This window comes from Hemitrygon akajei, chromosome 12 (genome assembly GCF_048418815.1).
Source record: "Hemitrygon akajei chromosome 12, sHemAka1.3, whole genome shotgun sequence".
NCBI lineage: Eukaryota > Metazoa > Chordata > Chondrichthyes > Myliobatiformes > Dasyatidae > Hemitrygon > Hemitrygon akajei.
Window position 1 is genome coordinate 64,781,863 of NC_133135.1, and position 22,047 is coordinate 64,803,909.

A 22,047-nucleotide genomic window follows, 5' to 3' on the forward strand; every position below is an offset into this window, starting at 1 on the left:
GCTAACTCCACATTACTACTCCAAAACCTTAACCTGATCTTTATCTTCCCAACATCATTGTTTCTAATCCCTAACCTAACCTCCTAACTCTCTGTTCTATCCCCAAAACCATCCCCATGATCTCAATTAACAACTAAGTCTGAGCCACAATCCTGATGGAGACCACTAATTAGCGTCATCTTGACTGGACTGGGAGATGAGAGGGAATTACAAGTCAGCCATGGTCAATGTTTTGAAACTGTATTCTTACTAATACAGCATGACATCATTGCACTGTGAAAACTAAATCCACAATTATTTACCAGAGCTAGGTAACCAAAGCAAAAAACAAATCAGCTTGATTCTCTTTTTGGCCTTCCATCCTTCAATTTGGAAAAACTTCAATTGATTCAAAACTGTTTCTCAAGTATCCGTCATGTAATAAACCAATGACTCTATCCTTATGATAATTGCGGGCACCTTATTCTCCAGTAACTCAAGCTAAAATGCAGATTTTTTTCATGAAATATTCTCATTTTTAATTCCAAGCATTGTTGCGCAATAATCCCCCTTCCTCAAAACCTTCCTTTCCCTCTGACACAAGCCTCTTCTGGACGGCCAAACACCTTGTCACCCTGGAACTCTCCAAAATCATACACTAAACACTTTTTTTCTTGTTTGGAAATCTCTCCATAATTTTAATTGACTTTCATGCATCTTTGCTAACAAGGCAATATTTATGTTAAAAGACAGAAAGTAACTAATTAACAGTGAACAGTGAACTCTATCAAGAATTGTAAATAAAATCAAACAAGAGTTCTCTTTCTTTCCCATCTATTTCAGTCACCTTCCCTTTGTTCTGCTCATACCTTTTTCACTCTTCTACCCTACCCCCCCATCTAATCTACATAGCTAATCTTAATACATCATTCAACTAGGCAGTCTTCTCTCACGCTCTTGAGATATTTATTCTATTACATACCAATTGCTGCTCCAGTGCATTATTTTCTAACCTCATGACAACCCAGTCCACATAGACACTACTTACTCCTGACTTGGTTCAGAGGCACCTCTCTGCCCCTTCCTTACTCAACTAGTTCATGGGATCACTTGTTCCATCAGCACACTGTTAATTATTACTTGCTGGTTTGCTCAGGGGCTGAATACATTGTGCACTCACATTTGATGAATGCAAAACTATTACATGTGAAATTTGCATCCACAAGTATATTCCTGAAAAAAGCAGCAGGTGATAGATGGAAGTAACTTTGCCAATAAAAAGTCAAAAAAGACAAGCTACCTGCAGAGCCTGTTCTTTGTCACATAGCGAATCCTTCTCAGCCATATTGCCTTCCCTTTTCCCAATAGTGCAATTTCACAGGCGACAAGCAGGGAACTTAATTGGTATTCAAAGATGCACTTTGGAGTTAATATCCTACTAACATGGTACAGTATATGGAGCTTAGAAAAATAGAGGCCTATGGGTAACCCTAGGTAATTTTTAAAGTACATGTTCAGCACAGCATTGTGGGCTGAAGGACCTGTATGTATTGTGCTGTAGGTTTACTATGTTTCTGATGGCGTAGCCGCAAAGATTTCATTAAATCTGGCACTCTTAATGATTCATGTCAATGTTTCCCAAAGCAATGTAAACTTTTACCTCCTGTAACAACTGTGCCCGTCTTACATTTAACCTTAACAAAAAATTAGGTGAGATACCTCAGAAATCTTTGTGAGTAATTCATCCAGGACAGCCAAAGATCGGGGGAGTATACCACCATAATCTGATATTGAGGTGAAGGCTTTCAGTATTTTTTTGGACTCTGTCAACATCCAGGTAACAGTGAAGCGGTTATACTTAGACCTCTTAACTAGAGAAAAAAAAACAAATTAAATCATTGGCAGTAAAAGTTCAAAATCCAAAGTAAATTTTATTATCAGAGTACATATATGTTACCACATAAAACCCCGAGATTCATTCACTGAAGGCATACTTAGCACATCTATAGAATATTAACTGTAAAGAGGATAAACGAAAGATCAAGTAGACCTTAGAAGACAACTGTGTGAATGCAAGTATAAATAAATAGCAATAAATAACGAGCATGAAATAACAAGACAGTCTTTAAGGTGAGATCACTGTTGTAGGAACAGCTCAATAGATGAGTGCAGTTATCATTTATTCAAGAGCCTGATGGCTTAAGAATAGTAACTATTCTTGAACCTGGTGGTGCGAGTCCTGAGGCACTTGTACCTTCTAACTGATGGCAGCAGCTAGAAAAGGGCATGGCCTAGGTGGTGAAGACCTTGACAATGGATGCTACCTCCCTCCCTTCAAAAGAATGTTAACACTGTGAACTAACTGTAGGAAGAAACTGAAGTGTTGCTGTCACTCAGTTATGAGCTCAAATTTTATGCCACCAGATTTGCAACTGTGCAAGCAAGCTATAAGAAGTTTCAACTGTTTGGCATAACATGCTGAAATTATTATTGATAAGCTGCCCAATTATGAACAGTTTAAGGGACTGTATCACACAAAGAAGTACAATGGAATTGATATCTCTCATAACACTACTCTACAAAGCACTAATTTATTATAGCCTTCCAGTCTGAACTCTAATAAGTAACCCCTATTTTTTTTTAAAAAGTCCACTTGGGCTGTATACTGCTGTCAGAAATCAAGTATCAGGGACCTGAAGTGAAACCCTGCCTTTCCTGTCACTACTGCATTTTTGTCAAGAGGCAGCAAAACACTAGCAAGAGGGGACGTAATGAAGTTCCAGAGAAAGTTCCTGAAGCCTTTTTGAAAAAGATAGTGTGAGAGGTCCTTTACCTACTGGAGCCCAGGACACCCACTTGGCCCTTAGTCAAGCTGCACTGAGAGGAGAAACAAAGATCATGGGACAAGTCAAAGCCTGTCACAGAATGACCTGTCAAAGTTATCAACAATGTGATAAATTTAATTTAAAGCAATGAAATTTAAACATCATCACATTCTACACCACATTAGTTATTCAATCAAGGTAGGCAAGACACTTCATTTCCTTTATCTTTGCAGGAGGTGGTGGTTCACATCTGACCCCTGCAACAGCAATAAACTAACAAGGGATAAGCACAGTTACAAGGGCAAACTACACGAGACAGCAGGAAGGAACAAGAAACTGCAGATGCTGAATCTGGAGCAAAATAAGTATTGTATGAGTAAGTCAGCGGGTCAGGTAGCATTTGTGGAGTGAAATAGACAGTCAATAGTTCGGGTTGAGACTCCTTATCTGGACAAAAATAGTGGGGATATAGCCAATATAAAGAGGTGAGAGAAAGGGGTGGAGCAAGAACAGGCAAGGAGAGGAAGAGTAATAACAGATTGAAGTGGGAAGAATGGAAATAGCATCAGAGAGTGCAAGGTAACAAAGGATGACGAGAGATAATAAGGTTCTGATCAGGAAAAAAAGGAGAGGTCATGTGAATCCCTGGAGGAGTAGAGCGGGGGTGCAGGAGTATACTTAAAGAAAGAAAATCAGAAGATTAGGATACCTAGCCTCTCCTGATCTGTTCTTGTGAACACATTTTTCATGTGACTATTCCAGTTAAGTCTCTGCTTAAAAGCGAATTTGTTGCTCCCATCAGCTCCCCTCCCCCTTTAGCCTTTTCTGCCAAACACAAAGTAAGCTGCCCATATATTGCCTACCACCCCATTCTCCTTTTTCTGCTCCACTCTACAGCAACCTTTAGTGAGACAAACTATGCCTTAAAGCTATGCCCTTGTGTGCTAGCCATTTCAGCCATGGGAAAAAGCCTCTGACTATCCACACTATCAATGCCTCTCATTATCTTGTACACCTCTATCAGGTCACCTCTCATCCTCAGTCATTCCAAGGAGAAAAGGCCGAGTTCATGCAACCTATTTTCATAAGGCATACTCCCCAATCCAGGCAACATCCTTGTAAGTCTCCTCTACACACTTTCTATGGTTTCCACGTCCTTCCTTTAGTGAGGCAACCAGAATTGAGCACAGTACTCCAAGTGGGGTCTGACCAGGGTCCTATGTAGCTGCAACATTACCTCCTGGCTCTTAAACTCAATCCCACGATTGATGAAGGTCAATGTACCATATGCCTTCTTAACCACAGAGTCAACCTGCATTGCAGCTTTGAGTGTCCTATGGACTCGGACCCCAAGATCCCTCTGATAACAATTAGATCTGAAAACTAATTATGAAATGATGGTGCTAATCATTATATATAATTAATTACATGAATTTAGCAGATTGCAAAATAAAATAGGATGAAACAATTTGCATTTATATAGCACTTCCCACTGTCCCAGGATGCCTGAGTATAGAAATATAATAATGAAACTTTCAATTACGAAATTCTAAAATAAAAGTTGAGATGATCCACGATGAAGATTTGATCTCCAACATGGTTAGATTTTAGCAAATGCTAAGCATTAAGGTTATAATTCTTAATAAGGACTAAAAAGGATCTTCAGATCTCTGATCAATGAAGGATCTTCTTAATTTTAAAAAATCATAAAAGATGATTGACATCATCTTTTTCCCAACTGTTTGCAGTGTGCAAACCATTGCTTAATTAACTCAGTACAGGAGGCATCTAATAAAGTGGTTACTGAGTGTATATGTATGTTTGTGGTCTTCTGCTGCTGTAGTCCATCCACTTCAAGGTTCAATGGGTTATCTGTTCAGAGACGCTCTTCTGTACACTGCTGTTATACAGAAGTTACTGTCGCCTTCCTGTCAGCTTGAACCAGTCTGTCCATTCTCCTCTAAGCTTTCTCATTAACAAGTTGATTTTCATCCACAGAACTGCCACTCACTGAATTGTTTTTTTACACCATTCTCTAAACCCTAGGACTGTTGTGTGTGAAAATCCCAGGAAATCAGCAGTTTCTGAGATACTCAAACCACCCCATCTAGCACCAACAAGAATTCCACAGTTAAAGTCACTTACATCAGATTTCTTCCCCATTCTGACATTTGGTCTAAACAACAACTGAACCTGCGACCATATCTGCATACTCTTATGTGATTCTGCCATGTGATTAGTGATTAGATATTTGTATTAACCACAGGAGTACAGATGTACCAAATAAAGTGGCACTATGTGTGTCTGCAATGTTTAAAGGAAATTCAGTAATGTGCAGTTGTTGGAGAGGATGAATGGCTTTAATGTGGTATTACATTTTGCTATTACTTTGCAAAATAAATCACTAACTACAACTCCACTACTTGGGAACTGAGCAAATCAAAATTTTAAAGCTCTTTTCATACCTGCTTGGAAATAATCACTTAAGCTCTCTACAGATGATTGCAAATTCCTTTTCACAAGTAGTCCAAACACAGCCATCCAGTGTTTCTTCAAACATTGTAATAGGTTTCCTAATGACCACGGAGGCTTCACAAACAATATCTAGTATCAAAATCAGAAAAACAATTATAGCAACTGCATCATTAATAACTGTTGAGCTACAATATTTGTAACGTACAAAGCTAATATTTTGTAGTGTCAAGAAATAACAAAAAAAGTCAATAAGGTAGGGTATATGATGAGCAAGGCTTCTGACAAGCTCCTTCATGGTAATGATGACTGGAAAACTGTTACTAATGGGAGTTCTATTGGTGAAAGGTGTAATAACTTTGGAAATATATTAATTATTTTAAAGAAACTTGCAGATTATAACACTTGTCTGGTGAATTCTGCAGAAAAATGGTAAATGGAATTTAATCATAAGACTGCAGCAGATGCTGGGAATCTGGATTAATACACAAAAATGCTGGAGGAAGTTAGCAGGCTAGGCAGCATCTGTAGAGGGAAATGAACAGTTGACAAGTTGGGTCAAGATCCAACATCAGGTGTGTTGAAGTGGAATTTAGTGTACAGTCAAATGGATTTCGAGAGGTGCAATACAGCAAGAGAATATACAGTTCATTTTCTTTACCTCCCCTTCTAATGATTTTTGTGGGTTCCCAAGTGGCTGAAGAAACCAACATGGGAACCACAGACTTCTTCATAGATGGAGCACCTGGTGGCCAGAAGGATGGATTTAAAAATATATATATATATATATATATAGACATGATCTGCTTCTTATTCTCGAAACACAAGGCCTCCACGTACACCCAAAGTGTGGATCAGAGGCTCTCAATCTCATCCTGAACACTCCTTTCATCCCTGCACTTATTCTTTCTCATATGCCTGTAAATCCCCTTTAATTCTTTTGTCACTTGCATATACTAAGGGATAATTTATTGTAGTCAATTAACCTACCAGCACATCTGTCTCACTCAACCTCAAGAGAAAAAGCTTGCATGCATTTACTTTACCTACACATTTCATAGTTTTGTATATCTCTATAAGATCTCCACTCATTTACCTACACTCTAGGGAATGAATTCCTAGGCTATTCAACCTATACCTATAACTCAGGTCCTTAAGTCCCTTGTGGGAGGCTGGTGCAGAAATTGCTAATGGTTGTTCTATTGTTTTAAGAAAGGCTCAAGGATAGATCAAGAAATTTTAGGCACATTACCACAACCAAATAATTAAAGACAATAATTTTGAAGTACAACCCACACACAAAATGAACTGACAGAAAGACACTTTGACCCCTTCAATGAACAAACAGCAAAGCCAGATGAACTTATTCTTGATGTTCTTTCACTGCTAACAGAACTCTGTGTTGACATTTAGGAATGGAACATATTGCCACATGCAAGCCTTTATTACAAGTTAGTAGATCAATCTGGGTTTGAAGGAAATTAAAAAAGTGCAAATAATTTTCACTGGCTTGCAACCATAAATCTGCTGGTACCCCGTGGAAATTCAGTCCTAAGCACTTCTCTGAAAACTGGCCATGGATTATCTTCCAAACACTCTGGGTAGAAAAAAATATGCTGCAATTACGTTTAACTGAATTCAACAGATTTTACAGGTTTCAATGCTAATTACAGAATAAACCAATAGAAAAATATTGACTGATACTTTTGACAAATTGTGGAAAATATGCCAATGTAACATAAACAAGCTGACTTTCCAAGGGAATATAATGGGGATACCACTTGTTTGTTAATTTGTAATTTTTGAAAATGCTCCTGGGAAATAAAATGGACAAGTCATATAATAATCTATCTTTTACCTCCAGCCATAGATCATCGTATGCTTTTTTCATCTCTGTTTCCAGGATAATTGACAGGGCATAGCCTAGCGACTTCTCCAGCTCAGAGATGATGCCTGTAACATCCAGAGCTGACTCTTCTGTAGATAAGTGCTGATTACAACTTCCATTTTGATTGTTCACATTGATCACTGAGATAAAATTACAAAAATATCATATTCAACTTTAATCAAACAATAAATAATGTAATTAATGCATATAACTTCTTAGACAAACACTGTACTTATTTAAGTTAAACTAGTTATCCCTTTGTACAAAAATGATAGCACTTGTACATATTGAAGACATGACCTTGTTTCCTAAACAATAAGTCATATTTTAATGCAACTAATCACATTAAAATTATTTCATGTAGTAAGTTAGAATGCAAATGTTGTGATAATGTTTAACATATTTGAGACATGTAAGACCATCTGGCCCTCCAAGCCTTTGCCATACAATTACACTGTCGATGACCTGATCTTAATCTCAGTTCCACTGTTCTGCCTGTTTCATCATGGAATGAAAATCTGTCCATCTCAGCCTTGAATATATTCAATGATTTATCCTCTGTGGAGTAGAGAATGCCAACATTTCATGAGCTATTGAGAAAGAAGCTCCTCTTTTCATTTGTTTTAAATGAATGACCTCTTTTCTGCACTTGTGCCCCCTATTTCTTGATTCCAACACTCAATTAAATATTTTCTCCTTCTCTACCTCTAGTCTCCTGAACCTTACATTTTTCAAAAAGATCATTGGAGACCAATACAAGCACAGAATATTTGACAGGAAGCTAAGTGGTAAGGATTATCTTTGTTCTTTGCTGGTGTAAGAAGCAGTTTTTTAAAAACTCCAAACCCAACTCACATATCTATTTTAAATTCTTCTTGTCAAATTTTTACAAGTAGAATGATTAGTTCTTGTCGTACTGCAGATCATGGTCTTTTTTGGGGACTTGTTATTGCTTGCTTGGAGGGTGAAGGGTGATGTGTTTCGCAGAAGTAAGTGAGGAAGAGGGATGCTTTGCTGCTTGTGCGTGGGAGGCAGCTTTAGGGTAGTAATGTTTTTACTGTCACTCATTCTTTAAGGCACTCATCTGTTTTTATGGATATCTGTGAAGAACAAGAATTTCAGGATGTATATTGTATACATTTCTCTGATATTAAATGGAACTATTGAAAACCATTGCCCAGCATAGAACTGACCAAACAAACAACCACAGTTCCAACTTCATCTCTGATCTATACTGTTTGCTGATTCCTGCAATACCGACGGAATAAAATTGGTAACATTTTCTTATTCCTACTTTATAGTAAGTGATATAATTGCCTGTGTACAAAGATTAAGATGAACATTAGTTAAGATTCTGTTTCTTGTATTCCGTTTCTTAGTCCCCTAGCTCTCACCCAGGTTCAATGATGAAGAATAGCCAATGTTACATATAGTGGCCATTTGGCTGGGTTGACTAAATCCCTTCAAGGCAGGATAATTTTCTTGTTACAGTAAATGAGCGATGTTATTGCACAGGATGGGCAGAAAAGCAGACACTTACTATATTATTTCACACGAGTACAGTTCCTATCAAACTTGGAAACATTGGAAGAAGTTGCCAGTAGCCACAATATTGTGGTGCAACAGTGAATCACTGTTCCAGGTTTGAAAAAATGCCTACCACAAAGGGAACAGAATAACTACTTACACCCACACAATAAGAAAACTGCCTTAAGTTTGCACAAGACTCAGCACAAGTACACCTGGTGATGAAGCACTAGAGGGAAAAAAAGCATTCCGAAAATACAACAGAATTCTAAATAATAGTTTATTCTTCTAACTAAAATTGTATTTTTTCTACGTCTAATTGTTAAAAGGAACAAAATGGTGGATAAATTCAAATAGTTTAGGATGGTGGCCCAAAGTAGAATTAAATATTCCATTTGCTCAAAATTGGCATTAGGATTAAGTACTAAAACCATTCATTTTTAAGAATTGTGCTTTTTACATTATCATTGAACAATGCAGACTTCGAAGATAAAGAACCTTTCTCAAGTTCCAGTTGGATTCACCAGCAAGTCTCTAAGTCAGTTGCTGACCAGAAAATTGCTTTCTTATTTTAGCCACAATTCTGCATTGAAAAGGTATTCATGGAAACATGGACGGGGCAGATGGTTGGATTAGGTATGGGCTGGAAGCACACAAAAAGCCAAAAAAAATATTTGAAGGAAAAGCAAAGGCTTGGCCAAGAATGGGCTGAAAAAATTAGGAGGACGAAGCTGTGTTTCAAACTGCAATTTAATGCAAATATAACTCAAGCTATGGACACACTTTCAAGAAATCTATAACTTATGTTGTCAATGTTATTTATTACTTATTAATAATTATTTTTCACTGTTAGTCCTTTTTTATGTGTAGTTTTTCATTGATTCTAGCAAGAAAATGAATCTCGGGGTAGTATATGGTGACATAAACTTTGATAATAAATTTACTTAGAAATTTGAACAATACTCAGAGAAAAAATGCAAACTAAAAAATGATGGACAAAATGCAATCTTTGAAGCAGGAAATTGAAGGTAATTTTTTGCATTTCTCAGGCACCTAAGAGATAGGTGCTCCACGAAAATATTGAGTTCTCACTCAAAACACTGCTTTCTGTTTAATTTAAGCAGCTTTATCTTTCATAAACAAATATTTCTTCTTCTAACTTGAAATACAGAAAGTTACATTTGAATGTTAACCAAGTAAGATCACCTACTGAAAATCCATTCTCTCACCCCCTTATCTTGCACTTCACAAAAGAACATCAAGTATTGCAGGGCTATCCCATCAGTGAGTTGTTTGACAGTGATAAAGCTGTATTGACAGTGATGGAATGGTACAGGTGTCCCCCGTTTTTCAAATGTTCGCTTTATGTCAACTTGTTATTATGGAAGACCTACATTAGTTACCTGTTTTCGCTAACAGAAGGTGTTTTCACTGTTACGAAACAAGGCAGCGCGCCCCGAGCAGCCAAGTTCCTCCCCTGGAACTGCATTCTAGCTGGCATTGCTTAAACACGTGCCTGTGAACATTTGTGCTTTATGTTGATTTATTTTGTGCATCCGTTAACAAGATGAGTTCGAAGGTATTGGAAAAGCCTAAAAGAGCGCGTAAGGGTTTTACATTTAGCGTAAAACTAGACATAATTAAGCATTTTGATTGTGGTGAACAAAGTAAGGACATAGTGAGTTTGGCTAAGGGTTTGGGTAAGTTGACAAAGATAATGTTGAAGAGTTTTTGGCATCCCATGACCAAGAACTGACAGATGAAGAGGAAAGGATAACAATTGAAACCAAATGCAGTAGCAAACGGCCCGAAAGTGAAGTTGTCCAGGAACCGAACGGGAAGCAATTGCGTGAGATTTTCGTTGTGATTGACAACGCTGCAATGATTGCAGAGAAGTATGACTTCAATTTTGAAAGAGTATGTAGGTTTAGGGCATATTTGCAGGATGGTTTGAGTGCTTACAAAGAACTGTATGATAGAAAGATACGCGAGGCTAAGCAGTCAAGCATACTGTCGTTTTTCAAGCCTTTCACATCAGCCACAGCAGACGACGAAACTCGACCTTCAACATCGAGGCAGGCAAACATAGAAGAAGATGACCTGCCTGCCCTAATGGAAACAGACGACGATGAGATGATACCCCAGTCTCCTCTCCCTCCCACCACCCCCACCTCCGACGACTCAGCCTAACACACCATCATCAATGTGCTTGCTCTTTTCTCGATTCTGGTAAGTGAAACTACACTGTACATACATTATTTTACTTTATATAGGCTGTGTATTTTTATATGTTATTTGGTAGCTTCATAGCTTAAAGGTTACTGGAAAGAGTGCTTTTGCCAGGAGCGCTTGCGCCGTGTTTCTGCCACAAGTGCTGCCAAGAGCACTTGCGTAAGGTTTTTGCTGTGGTGGACAGTGCTGCAATAATTGCAGAAAAGTATTCCTACATTATATAGGCTGTGTATTTATCAGATCATTCCTGCTTTTACTATATGTTACTGTTATTTTAGAGTTTTATGTGTTATTTGGCATGATTTGGTAGGTTATTTTTTGGGTCTGCAAACACTCACAAATTTTTCCCATATAAATAAATGGCAATTGCTTCTTCACTTTATGACATTCCGGCTTACGAACCGTTTCATAGGAACGCTCTACCTTCGAATAGCGGGGGAAACCTGTATTGTGTACCGTTGTATCGTTGCCTGGATCTGTTGCATTCCATTGTCATGCCGTGTGAACTTTTTATTGTGATTGCAAGACATTGGTAATGTAGAATACTGCAAGTTCTCATTACTGTTTCATTGGTGTGGTTGTCGGCGGGGGAGCTGCGTTGCTTGGTTGTGCCAAGGAATAGACCCTTGCCAATTGTCACCTGTTGCAGTTGCCCAGGAAAAGAGATGCTGGAGTTTCTGCTAATGACCTGCTAAACCTGAGACTATTCTCAGATAAGAAGCTGCTTATTGTGTAAAACGGCAGGTTTGCAGAAATAATCTCATCATCTGGGTCCAGTGTCTGGTGATCTGGTTTGAATAGTTTGAACCAGTCAGAGTTGAATAGAACAGAGGTGCATCAAGTCAGACACAGGTCAGTCAGATGATCTCAAGTCAAATAAATTGAAACATCATAGACTGACCTGGTAAGGAAAAATAAAATAGAGGGTTTTGGGAGCTCAGGCAGCGACAACTCTCCAGAGACCTATCGTTGCAGATATGGCGAATGTGGTCTCCATGTAGAACACATCGAGCTTAGATAATAACCACGAGGAACATCTGTCCAGCATAGACACTTTTCCCCTGGGCAGCACCTTTCCTCTCCTTTGAATACTCATAGAGCATCAGGGAAATTTAGTAGGTGTGCATAAAGGTTGTATAATTTCACATGCTTGTGAACTGAGCCAATAAAGGTAGTTGTCAGAAAATACAGGTTTTCTCTGTGCCTAACTTATTATTGTTACTAAAGGGATCTGTGATACACTGCCATGTTTCTATTTCTTCTTAGTGAGTTAAGTTCCAGCAGAGTGCCTCTTCCCCTGTCTGCAATACTGAGCTTTATATCTGTGAAAGCAGTAATCTGTGTTTACATATTTATTAGGCGATGCTTTCACAACTGGGAGAAATAAATTAGAAAATCACTAGTTTCAAAAGAAAATTTGGAAAAATCTGCTTTAATCTGACTTCAAATCTGGAACTTGTTATTTCAAGGAGTGGTTTAGTTGAATATAACAGATGTTCTTAAAAGGCAAGCAGATAATGTAAGAGTGACAAAAATAATAGGTCATGCTCAGAGGAGCAAGAGGACACTGGCCTGTTGCTATTCTTTAATTATTGTGCTACCCTTTATGCTTCCCTTGACAGATCATTTCCATTATTTATAGACAAAAGTTCCAAATCAAACCCCTAAGCAATAAATGTCAAAGCAATTGACACTTATAAGGTGCTTTCCTATGTCATGTAATTTAAGTTTTCCCAAACTAAATTACAATAATTCTCAGTGGCCACTTTATTTGGTACATCTGTACATTAATGAGAATATCTAATCAGCCAATTACGTGGCAGCAATTCAATGCATAAAACCATGCAAACATGGTCAAATGGTTCAGTCCAAATATCAGAATGGGGAAGAAATATGATCTAAGTGACTTTGACTGTGGGGGTGATTGTTGGTGCCAGACTGGGTGGCTTGAGGGTCTCAGAAACTGTTATCTCCTGGGATTTTCATGCACAGTCTCAGAGAATGGAGTGAAAGACAAAAAAAACCATCAAGTGAGTGGCAACTCTGTGGGTGAAAATGCCTTGTTAATGAGAAAGGGCAGAGAGAATGGCCAGATTGGTTCAAAGTGACAGGAGGCAAGAGTAATTCAAATAACTACACGTTAGAACAGTGGTGTGCAGGAGAGCATTTCTGAATGCACCACCCATTCAACCTTGAAGTGGATGGGCTTCAGCAGCAGAAGACCTCGAACATACACTCAAGAGGCCAATTTATGAGGTACAGGAGGTATCTGACTACGTAAAGATGCATATGTTATTAATTGAATTAACAGTTCCTTAAATTTTCAACCACTACTGGTTCAGACACCAAAAATAATAAGAGGTAAAATGTTGTAATTTGAAATCAACAAACAGCACAGACTACACTTGAAATGCTTGTGCTTTGCTATTGAACTACAATTATGGCTTTTGTGACAGGAATAATGATATGGCTATGAGTGTTCATGGAGTACATAGCACACCATCTCTGCATCTACAGTTAGATATAAAATCAAGAGGTCACTTTCAATTTGCTCTTGCTCATCCAATAGTTAACCATGGAAAATGCGTGTGGTGTTACAGCTGACATACATGGTTGCAGTTTCTACACACTAAGGTAGTAAAAAAACTGTGGAACATGTTCACTGAGATATACAGTAGTTGCACTGTTAACCATGTAATAAACCTTAATTATCACCAAAAATTTAGTAAGTTACATGCAAGGAATTTTATTGAATCAGTTTTTACATCTTGGTGGAGATTATTAACAATTAAAAATAAAACTTTCCTGAACTTTTTCCTTTACCTTTAATGCATAACTTGGTAATACTTTAAATAACTTAACAATTTCATGCATTAAAGTCAACAAAACTTATTAAACAGAAGGAAGCCAGTTGGCCCACTACTTTGACAAGGACTCTCCTACACCCACCGATGACCCCTTCTCCCGTCTTCAACCCTCCTCCTCTTCATGGACACCCCGCTCTGGTCTTCTACCTGCTCTGGATCTCTTTATTGCTAATTGCCGACAGAACATCAACCGTCTTGACTTCACCACACCCTGTTCCAATTCCAACCTCACTCCTTCCGAACGCTCTGCTCTCCGCTCCCTCCACACCAATCCCAACCTCACTATAAAACCTGCTGATAAGGGGGGAGCTGTTGTTGTCTGGCGTACTGACCTCTACCTGGCCAAGGCACAGCGACAACTCTCTGATACCTCCTCTTATTTACCCCTTGATCATGATCCCACTAAGGAGCACCAGGCCATTGTCTTCTATACCATGACCAACCTTATTAGCTCTGGGGATCTCCCATCCACTGCCACAAACCTCATAGTTCCCACACCCCGCACTTCCCGTTTCTACCTCCTACCCAAGATCCACAAACCTGCCTGTCCAGGTAGACCTATTGTCTCAGCTTGCTCCTGCCCCACTGAACTCATTTCTGCATACCTTGACACTGTCTTATCCCCCCTTGCTCAGTCTCTTCCCACCTATGTTCGTGACAATTCTCATGCTTTGAATTTTTTCAATGATTTTAAGTTCCCTGGCCCCCTCCGTCTTATTTTCACCATGAACGTCCAGTCCCTATATACCTCCATCCCCCACCGAGATGGTCTTGAAGCTCTTCGGTTTTTTTTGAATTCCAGACCTAACCAAATCCCCTCTACCACCACTCTCCTCCGTCTAGCGGAATTAGTTTTTACTCTCAATAATTTCTCCTTTGGCTCCTCCCACTTCCTCCACACCAAGGGTGTAGCCATGGGCACCCTTATGGGTCCCAGTTACGCCTGCCTTTTTGTTGGCTTTGTGGAACAGTCCATGTTCCAAGGCTATACCGGTATCCATGCCCCTCTTTTCCTTCGCTACATCAACGACTACATTAACTTTGCCTCCAACTTTTCACCCTGCCCTCAAATTTACCTGGTCCATTTCCAACACCTCCCTCCCCTTTCTTGATCTTTCTGTCTCCATCTCTGGAGACGGCCTATCTACTATAAGCCTACAGACTCTCACAGCTACCTGGACTATTCCTCTTCCCATCCTGTCTCTTGCAAAAAGGCTATCCGCTTCTCACAATTCCTCCGTCTCCGCCGCATCTGCTCTCAGGATGAGGCTTTTCTTTCCAGGACAAAGAAGATGTCTTCCTTTTTTTAAACAAAGGGGCTTCCCTTCGTCCACCATCAACTCTGCTCTCAAACGCATCTCTCCCATTTCCCGCACATCTGCCCTCACCCCATCCACCTGCCACCCCACTCGGGATAGGGTTCCCCTTGTCCTTACATACCACCCCACCAGCCTCCAGGTCCAACATATAATTCTCCGTAACTTCCGCCACCTCCAACGGGATCCCACTACCAAACACATTTTTCCCTCCCCCCCCCCTTTCTGCTTTTCGCAGGAATCACTCCCTACGCGACTCCCTTGTCCACTCGTCCCTTCCCTTCCCACCGATCTCCCTCCTGGCACTTATCCTTGTAAATGGAACAAGTGCTACACCTGCCCTTACACTTCCTCCCTCACCACCATTCAGGGCCCCAGACAGTCCTTCCAGGTGAGGCGACACTTCACCTGTGAGTCGGCTGGTGTGGTATACTGCGTCCGGTGCTCCCGGTGTGGCCTTTTATATATTGGTGAGACCCGACGCAGACTGGGAGACCGCTTCACGGAACACCTACACTCAGTCCGCCAGAAAAAGCAGGATCTCCCAGTGGCCACACATTTTAATTCCACGTCCCATTTCCATTCTGATATGTCTATCCATGGCCTCCTCTATTGTCAAAATGAATCCAAACTCAGGTTGGAGGAACAACACCTTATATACCGGCTGGGTAGCCTCCAACCTGCTGGCATGAACATTGACTTCTCTAACTTCCGTTAATGCCCCTCCTCCCCTTCTTACCCCATCCCTGACATATTTAGTTGTTTGCCTGTTCTCCATCTCCCTCTGGTGCTCCCCCTCCTCTCTTTTCTTTCTCCTGAGGCCTCCCATCCCATGATCCTTTCCCTTCTCCAGCTCTGTATCACTTTCGTCAATCACCTTTCCAGCTCTTAGCTTCATCCCACCCCCTCCGGTCTTCTCCTATCATTTTGCATTTCCCCCTCCCCCCACTACTTTCAAATCTCTTACTATCTTTCCTTTCGGTTAGTCCTGACGAAGGGACTCGGCCCGAAACGTCGACAGTGCTTCTCCCTATAGATGCTGCCTAGCCTGCTGTGTTCTACCAGCATTTTGTGTGTGTTGTTGTTTGAATTTCCAGCATCTGCAGATTTCCTCGTGTTGGTCCACTACTATCCATTTTGGCTGAAAACAAACAATCTAACCTATTTATATTTTCCAATGCTTGGACATAACTCTGGCACTTTAAATACAAATGAATATTTCTTAGATGGAATGTGGGCTTCTGTCTCCACAACCCTCACAGCTAATGAATTCCAGATTTACAGCAAAGTCAGGATGAAGGGAAAGGTTGGAATGTGTAAGTGGGTCATTGTCAAAGAACAGAAGAGCTGTCATTGATCACAGGGGATAAGTTGGTCAAAAATAGGCTGAGGTGTTTGGGTTATCATGCATGAGGTCAGTAGGTGAGGGCCAACTGTGAGGTAGGTGGAAGGTTGGGGTTGGGGAGTAAAATGGTTGACAGACAGATTAGCAATCAGAGGGCAGTCGTTGACAGGGAAAGACTAGGTCATAAGATATAGGAGCAGAATTAGACCATTTGGCTCCACAGTTTCATCATGACTGATCTATTTTTCGCTCACCCCCAATCTCCTGCCTTCTCCCTGCATTCTTTCGTGCACTAACTAATCATGAATCTATCAACCTCTGCATTAAATATACTCATTGAATTGGCCTCCACAGCTGCCTGTGGCAATGAATTCCACAGATTCGCCACCGTCCGGCTAAAGAAATTCCTCCTCATCTCTATTCTGAATGGATGTACCTCAATTCTGAGAATGTGCCTTCTGCTCCTAGACTCCTCCGTCATAGGAAACATCCTCTCCATATCCATTCTATTGAGGCATTTCAACATTCAATAGGTTTCAATGAAATCTCCCTCCCACCATTCTTCTGAATTCTAGTGAGTAAAGCCCAGAGTCATCAATTGGTCCTCTTATGGTAACTCTTCCATTCCTGGAATTGTTCTCATGCACATCCTCTGAACCCTCTCCAATGTCAGCAGAAAAGGGGCCCAAAATTGATCACAATACTCCAAGTGAAGCCTTACCACTGCCTTATAAAGCCTCAACTTTACATCCTTGCTTTTTTATCCTATTCTCTTGAAATGAATGCTAAAACTGCATTTGCCTTCCTCACATAGACTCATCTTGCAAATTAAACTTTATGGAATCCTGCATAAGAACTTCTAAGTCCCTTTTCACATATTATTGAATTTTCTTTCCATTTAGAAAATACCCTACACCTTTGTTTCTTCTATCGAAGTGCATGAACATACACTTCCCAAACACTGCATTTCATTTGCCACTTCCTTGCCCATTCTCCCAATCTGTCCAAGTCCTTCCACAGACTCCATGCTTCCTCAACACTACCTGCCCCTTCACCTATCTTCACAAAAAGGACCTCAAAGCCATCAATTTTGTCCTCCAAATCACTGACATATAATGTAAAAAGAAGCAGTCCCAACACAGACCCCTGTGGAACACCACCAGTCACTAGCAGCCAACCAGAAAAGGCTCCCTTTATTCCCACTCTTTGCTTCCTGCCAATCAGCCAATGCTTTATCCATGCTAGTACTTGTAATACCACAGGCTCTTAACTTGTTAAGCAGCCTAATGAGTAGCACCTTGTCAAAAACCTTCTGAAAATCGACAACATCCACCGTTTCTCCTTTGTTTAGGAATAATTAGAAAATCATAGTCAAAAGAGAAAATTGACAAGAGGGTAGCTGCCTATAGCCACTTGCCACTTTGGTTGCCACTTGCATGATCAGGCTTGGTATGATAGTTCGTCAAATACCAGAATACTCAAAACTGCTGCTGACCTTGTATGGTTTACAGAAAACTTTCGATCCTTTTAATGATTGTAATTGAATTGCAGATAACCCAAAAATAAGTCTCTACATTATTTAATTTTCTAGGCATTATTCTTAATATTGTTTCTCAAACTGGGAATGTATCCCATTTTCCAATAAGAAAATAAGCAACTCTGGAATAATATTTTGGACAGAATGAACAGGCATACTCCAAGATAGGACAATCACAACTGATACATGCCATAAGGAGGAACACCCAGAGGCATGCAGGGAGGTCCTGAAAGTAAAACCATGAAAGATGTCAAGAATAAGGAGGAAACAGAACGAAAGAGAAAGATTCATCAGAATATAGAAACATGGAAAATAGGTGCAGGAGTAGGCCATTCGGCCCTTCGAGCCTGCACCGCCATTCAGTATGATCATGGCTGATCATCCAACTCAGAACCCTGTACCTGCTTTCTCTCCATACCCCCTGATCCCTTTAGCCACAAGGGCCATATCTAACTTCCTCTTAAATATAGCCAATGAACTGGCCTCAACTGTTTCCTGTGGCTGAGAATTCCACAGATTCACCACTCTCTGTGTGAAGAAGTTTTTCCTCATCTCGGTCCTAAAAGGCTTCCCCTTTATCCTTAAACTGTGACCCCTCGTTCTGGACTTCCCCAACATCGGAAACAATCTTCCTACATCTAGCCTGTCCAATCCCTTTAGAATTTTATACGGTTCAATAAGATCCCCCCTCAATCTTCTAAATTCTAGTGAGTATAAGCCTAGTCGATCCAGTCTTTCTTCATATGAAAGTCCTGCCATCCCAGGAATCAATCTGGTGAACCTTCTCTGTACTCCCTCTATGGCAAGAATGTCTTTCCTCAGATTAGGGGACCAAAACTGCACACAATATTCTAGGTGCGGTCTCACCAAGGCCTTGTACAACTGCAACTTAAGAACTGAATTTATATCTTCTTAACTTCTTGCCACTCAAATGTTACGTATCACAGCATTATCAAATCACTGCTTGATTTGCATATTAATGAATGTTCACTTTACAATTTTTTCCCATAATACCAAGGAACTTTTGGATATGTCTTTGTTTATTGAAGATAAACTTACTATAATAGTGGATTGCCTCCTATGCATAGGAACTCAGTATACCAACTCACCCAGCATGATTTTACACAACCCATTCAATTTATAAAATCTCAATAAATACAGGTTTCTCCCACTATCTGAAGGTAGAGCATTCCTATGAAATGGTTTGTAAACTGGAATGTTGTAAAGTGAATAAGCAATTACCATTTATTAATATGGGAAAAATCTGTCAACGTTCCCAGACCCAAAAAAACCCCTATAAAATCATGCCAAATAACACATAAAACCTAAAGTAACAGTAACATATAATAAATACACAGCCTATATAAAGTAGAAATAATGTATGCACAGTGTAGTTTCACTTACTGGAATCGGGAAGACAGCGAGCACACTGATGATGGTGTGTTAGGCTCAGTCATTGGAGGTTGGGGTGCTCGGCAATTTTTTCCAATAAATTGCAGTTCCGTCACAGTTAAACACTTGCTTATGTGAATAACCACCTTCTGTAATTATTTTCTTCACTTCTGCTGGGAACTTTTCGGCAGTTTCAAGCTGTTGTTCCAACATGCCTTAAAACCTCCACCATCATCCCAGTGCCCAAAAAATCAGCTGTGAAGTGCCAGATCCCATCTGATCTGGACAAACACCAGTTTGCCTACCGGGCAAACCGCTCCACAGAGGATGCAATCACAACAGCCCTCCATATTGCTCTGACTCACTTAGAGGAACCAAACACCTATGTGAAGATGTTATTTGTGGACTTCAGTTCTGCATTTAACACAGTCATCTCCCATAAACTGGTCAGCAAACTGAACACTCTTGGCCTTGGTTCCTCCCTGTGCTCATGGGTCATGGACTTTCTCACAGACCGACCACAGCAAGTCAGAGTTGGTCAGCACACCTCCACCACCCTCATCTTAAAAGCAGGCACCCTGCAGGGCTGTGTGCTGAGCCCTATGCTCTACACACTCTTCACACATGACTGCACTCTCATATACACCTCCAACTCCATAATTAAATTTGCAGATGATACCACAGTGGTTGGCCTGATCTTGGACGAGGATGAAACAGCCTACAGGCTCGAGGTGGATCATCTGACAGAGTGGTGTAAGGACAATGACCTGGTCCTTAACACTCCTAAAACAAAAGAGATGATCATTGACTTCAGGAGATCAAAGGACAGAATACACACCCCCCTCCATATACATGGAGAGGTAGTGGAAAGTGTGGAAAACCTAAAGTTCCTTGCAATTATGTTGTCAAAACAGCTGACATGGACCACCAACACCTCGCTACTTGTAAAAAAGGCACAACAAAGACTTTTCTTCCTCAGAAAGCTGAAACAGGCCAAACTCCCACAAAAGCTGTTGCTTAACTTCTACAGAAGCACAATTGAAACCATCCTGACCAACAGCACCACGGTGTGGTATGCCAGCTGCACAGCTGCTGAGCGAAAAGACCTGCATTACGTGGTGAAGGCGGCCCAGCAAATTGTCAGAATGGAGCTCCCAGGACTGGACACCATCTATTCCAGCAGACTCAGGAGGAAAGCAATCAGCATAACCAGAGACACCACACACCCTGGCCACTCTCTATTTGACTCGCTGCCATCCAGCAAAAGGTTCAGGACACTAAAAGCCAGAACAAATAGACTAAGGAACAGCTTCTACCCCAGAGCTGTGGCCTCCATCACACCACTCCCACAGAACAATGACTCAAACTGTGAGCACCTCCAACTCCACAGTGTGGACTCAAATACTTGCACTAACTGTACTTTGTGCATTACTGTGATATTCTGGTGCTGCTGCAACTTATTTTCTGCTACTTATCTATTCAATACTGGTTTTTTTATTACTGTCTTGTTTTTATCTACCGCTTTATTTAATTGCCTGAGAGGAAGCTGAGAGGAAGCTAAACAGAGTTTCATTGTACCTATGTATAATGACAATAAAGATCATTCAATTCAATATCAGCCGAAGCACTCTCTCCAGTAAACATTAAACTATGAAGCAGTCCTCACCTCAGAAACCGATCAAATCACCCATGATTACCTTTAACTTTCACTTTCACAACACTTTCATCACCATCATCCAGTGCTTTCTGTTTCAGCTTATTAAAAAAACTGACTGATTTCTCCTTAAGTATAACTTAACGGAACACGACGCTTTGCACATCCATCAATCCACTCAAGCAATAGTCTTTCCATTTTATCCATTATTGGATGCCGACTAAAAGGGACCACTCTGCTACAAGCAGAACCAACAGTAACATCAGCAGCTTTCAAGATTCTTTCTCTTTGCGTATAAATACTGTAGTGCGAATGGTGGATGGCAGGCAAGTTCAATGTGTGGACAATGTCCTTACTTCGTTCACCACGAATGAAATACTTAATTATGTATAGTTTTACACTAAGTGTAACACCCTTACGAGCTCTTTCATGCTTTTCCAATATCTTAGAACTCATCTTGCTAACGGATGCACAAAATAAATCGACATAAAGCACAGAAGCTCACAGGCACATGTTTAAGCAATGGCGGCTAGAATGCAGTTTTGGGGGAGGAGTTTGGCTGCTCGGGGCACACGCTGCCTTTTTCTGTAACAGTGAAAACACTTTCTGTTAGCGAAAACAGGTAACTAATGTAGGTCTTTTGTAAGCGAATGTTCGAAAAACGGGGGGGCACCTGTAAAAAGTTTTCCACGTGCTACTCAGAAATTAAAGGAATTACAGTAATTCTTGTGAGAGGAAATATACAAGTTTTGTGAGAAGTCAATGAACCACATTAGCAATTATTAATAGGAAATTCAATGGAACTTCCACAAAATTTTGTGTTGCATTACTTTGCACATTCTCTCATCATGAAGTTCTTTGTGGTTTGAAGAAATAAACAGAGTAATCTTGGGAATTGTAGAAGAGATGTGACAGGGATGGAACGGCTGGATCATATTTCCCAACTTCCAATCTGTTTTAGGATTCATCCTTGGGTTTATACAATGTTAGCAACATCTCTAGTCCTGTTATGC

General features: G+C 40.2%; 1 protein-coding gene across 4 annotated transcripts in view; it reads right to left on the minus strand.

The window, feature by feature from the left end:
- Positions 1-22,047, minus strand: part of swt1 (SWT1 RNA endoribonuclease homolog) — a 189,394-nt gene that overhangs the window by 59,691 nt on the left and 107,656 nt on the right. For all 4 annotated transcript variants that reach the window (XM_073063300.1, XM_073063297.1, XM_073063298.1 and 1 more), the window contains 3 exons: positions 7,135-7,304; positions 5,270-5,408; positions 1,699-1,850 (listed from right to left, as the gene is read on the minus strand). In XM_073063300.1, the coding sequence (XP_072919401.1) occupies positions 1,699-1,850; positions 5,270-5,408; positions 7,135-7,304 (461 nt within the window). The remainder of the gene's footprint in view (positions 1-1,698; positions 1,851-5,269; positions 5,409-7,134; positions 7,305-22,047) is intronic.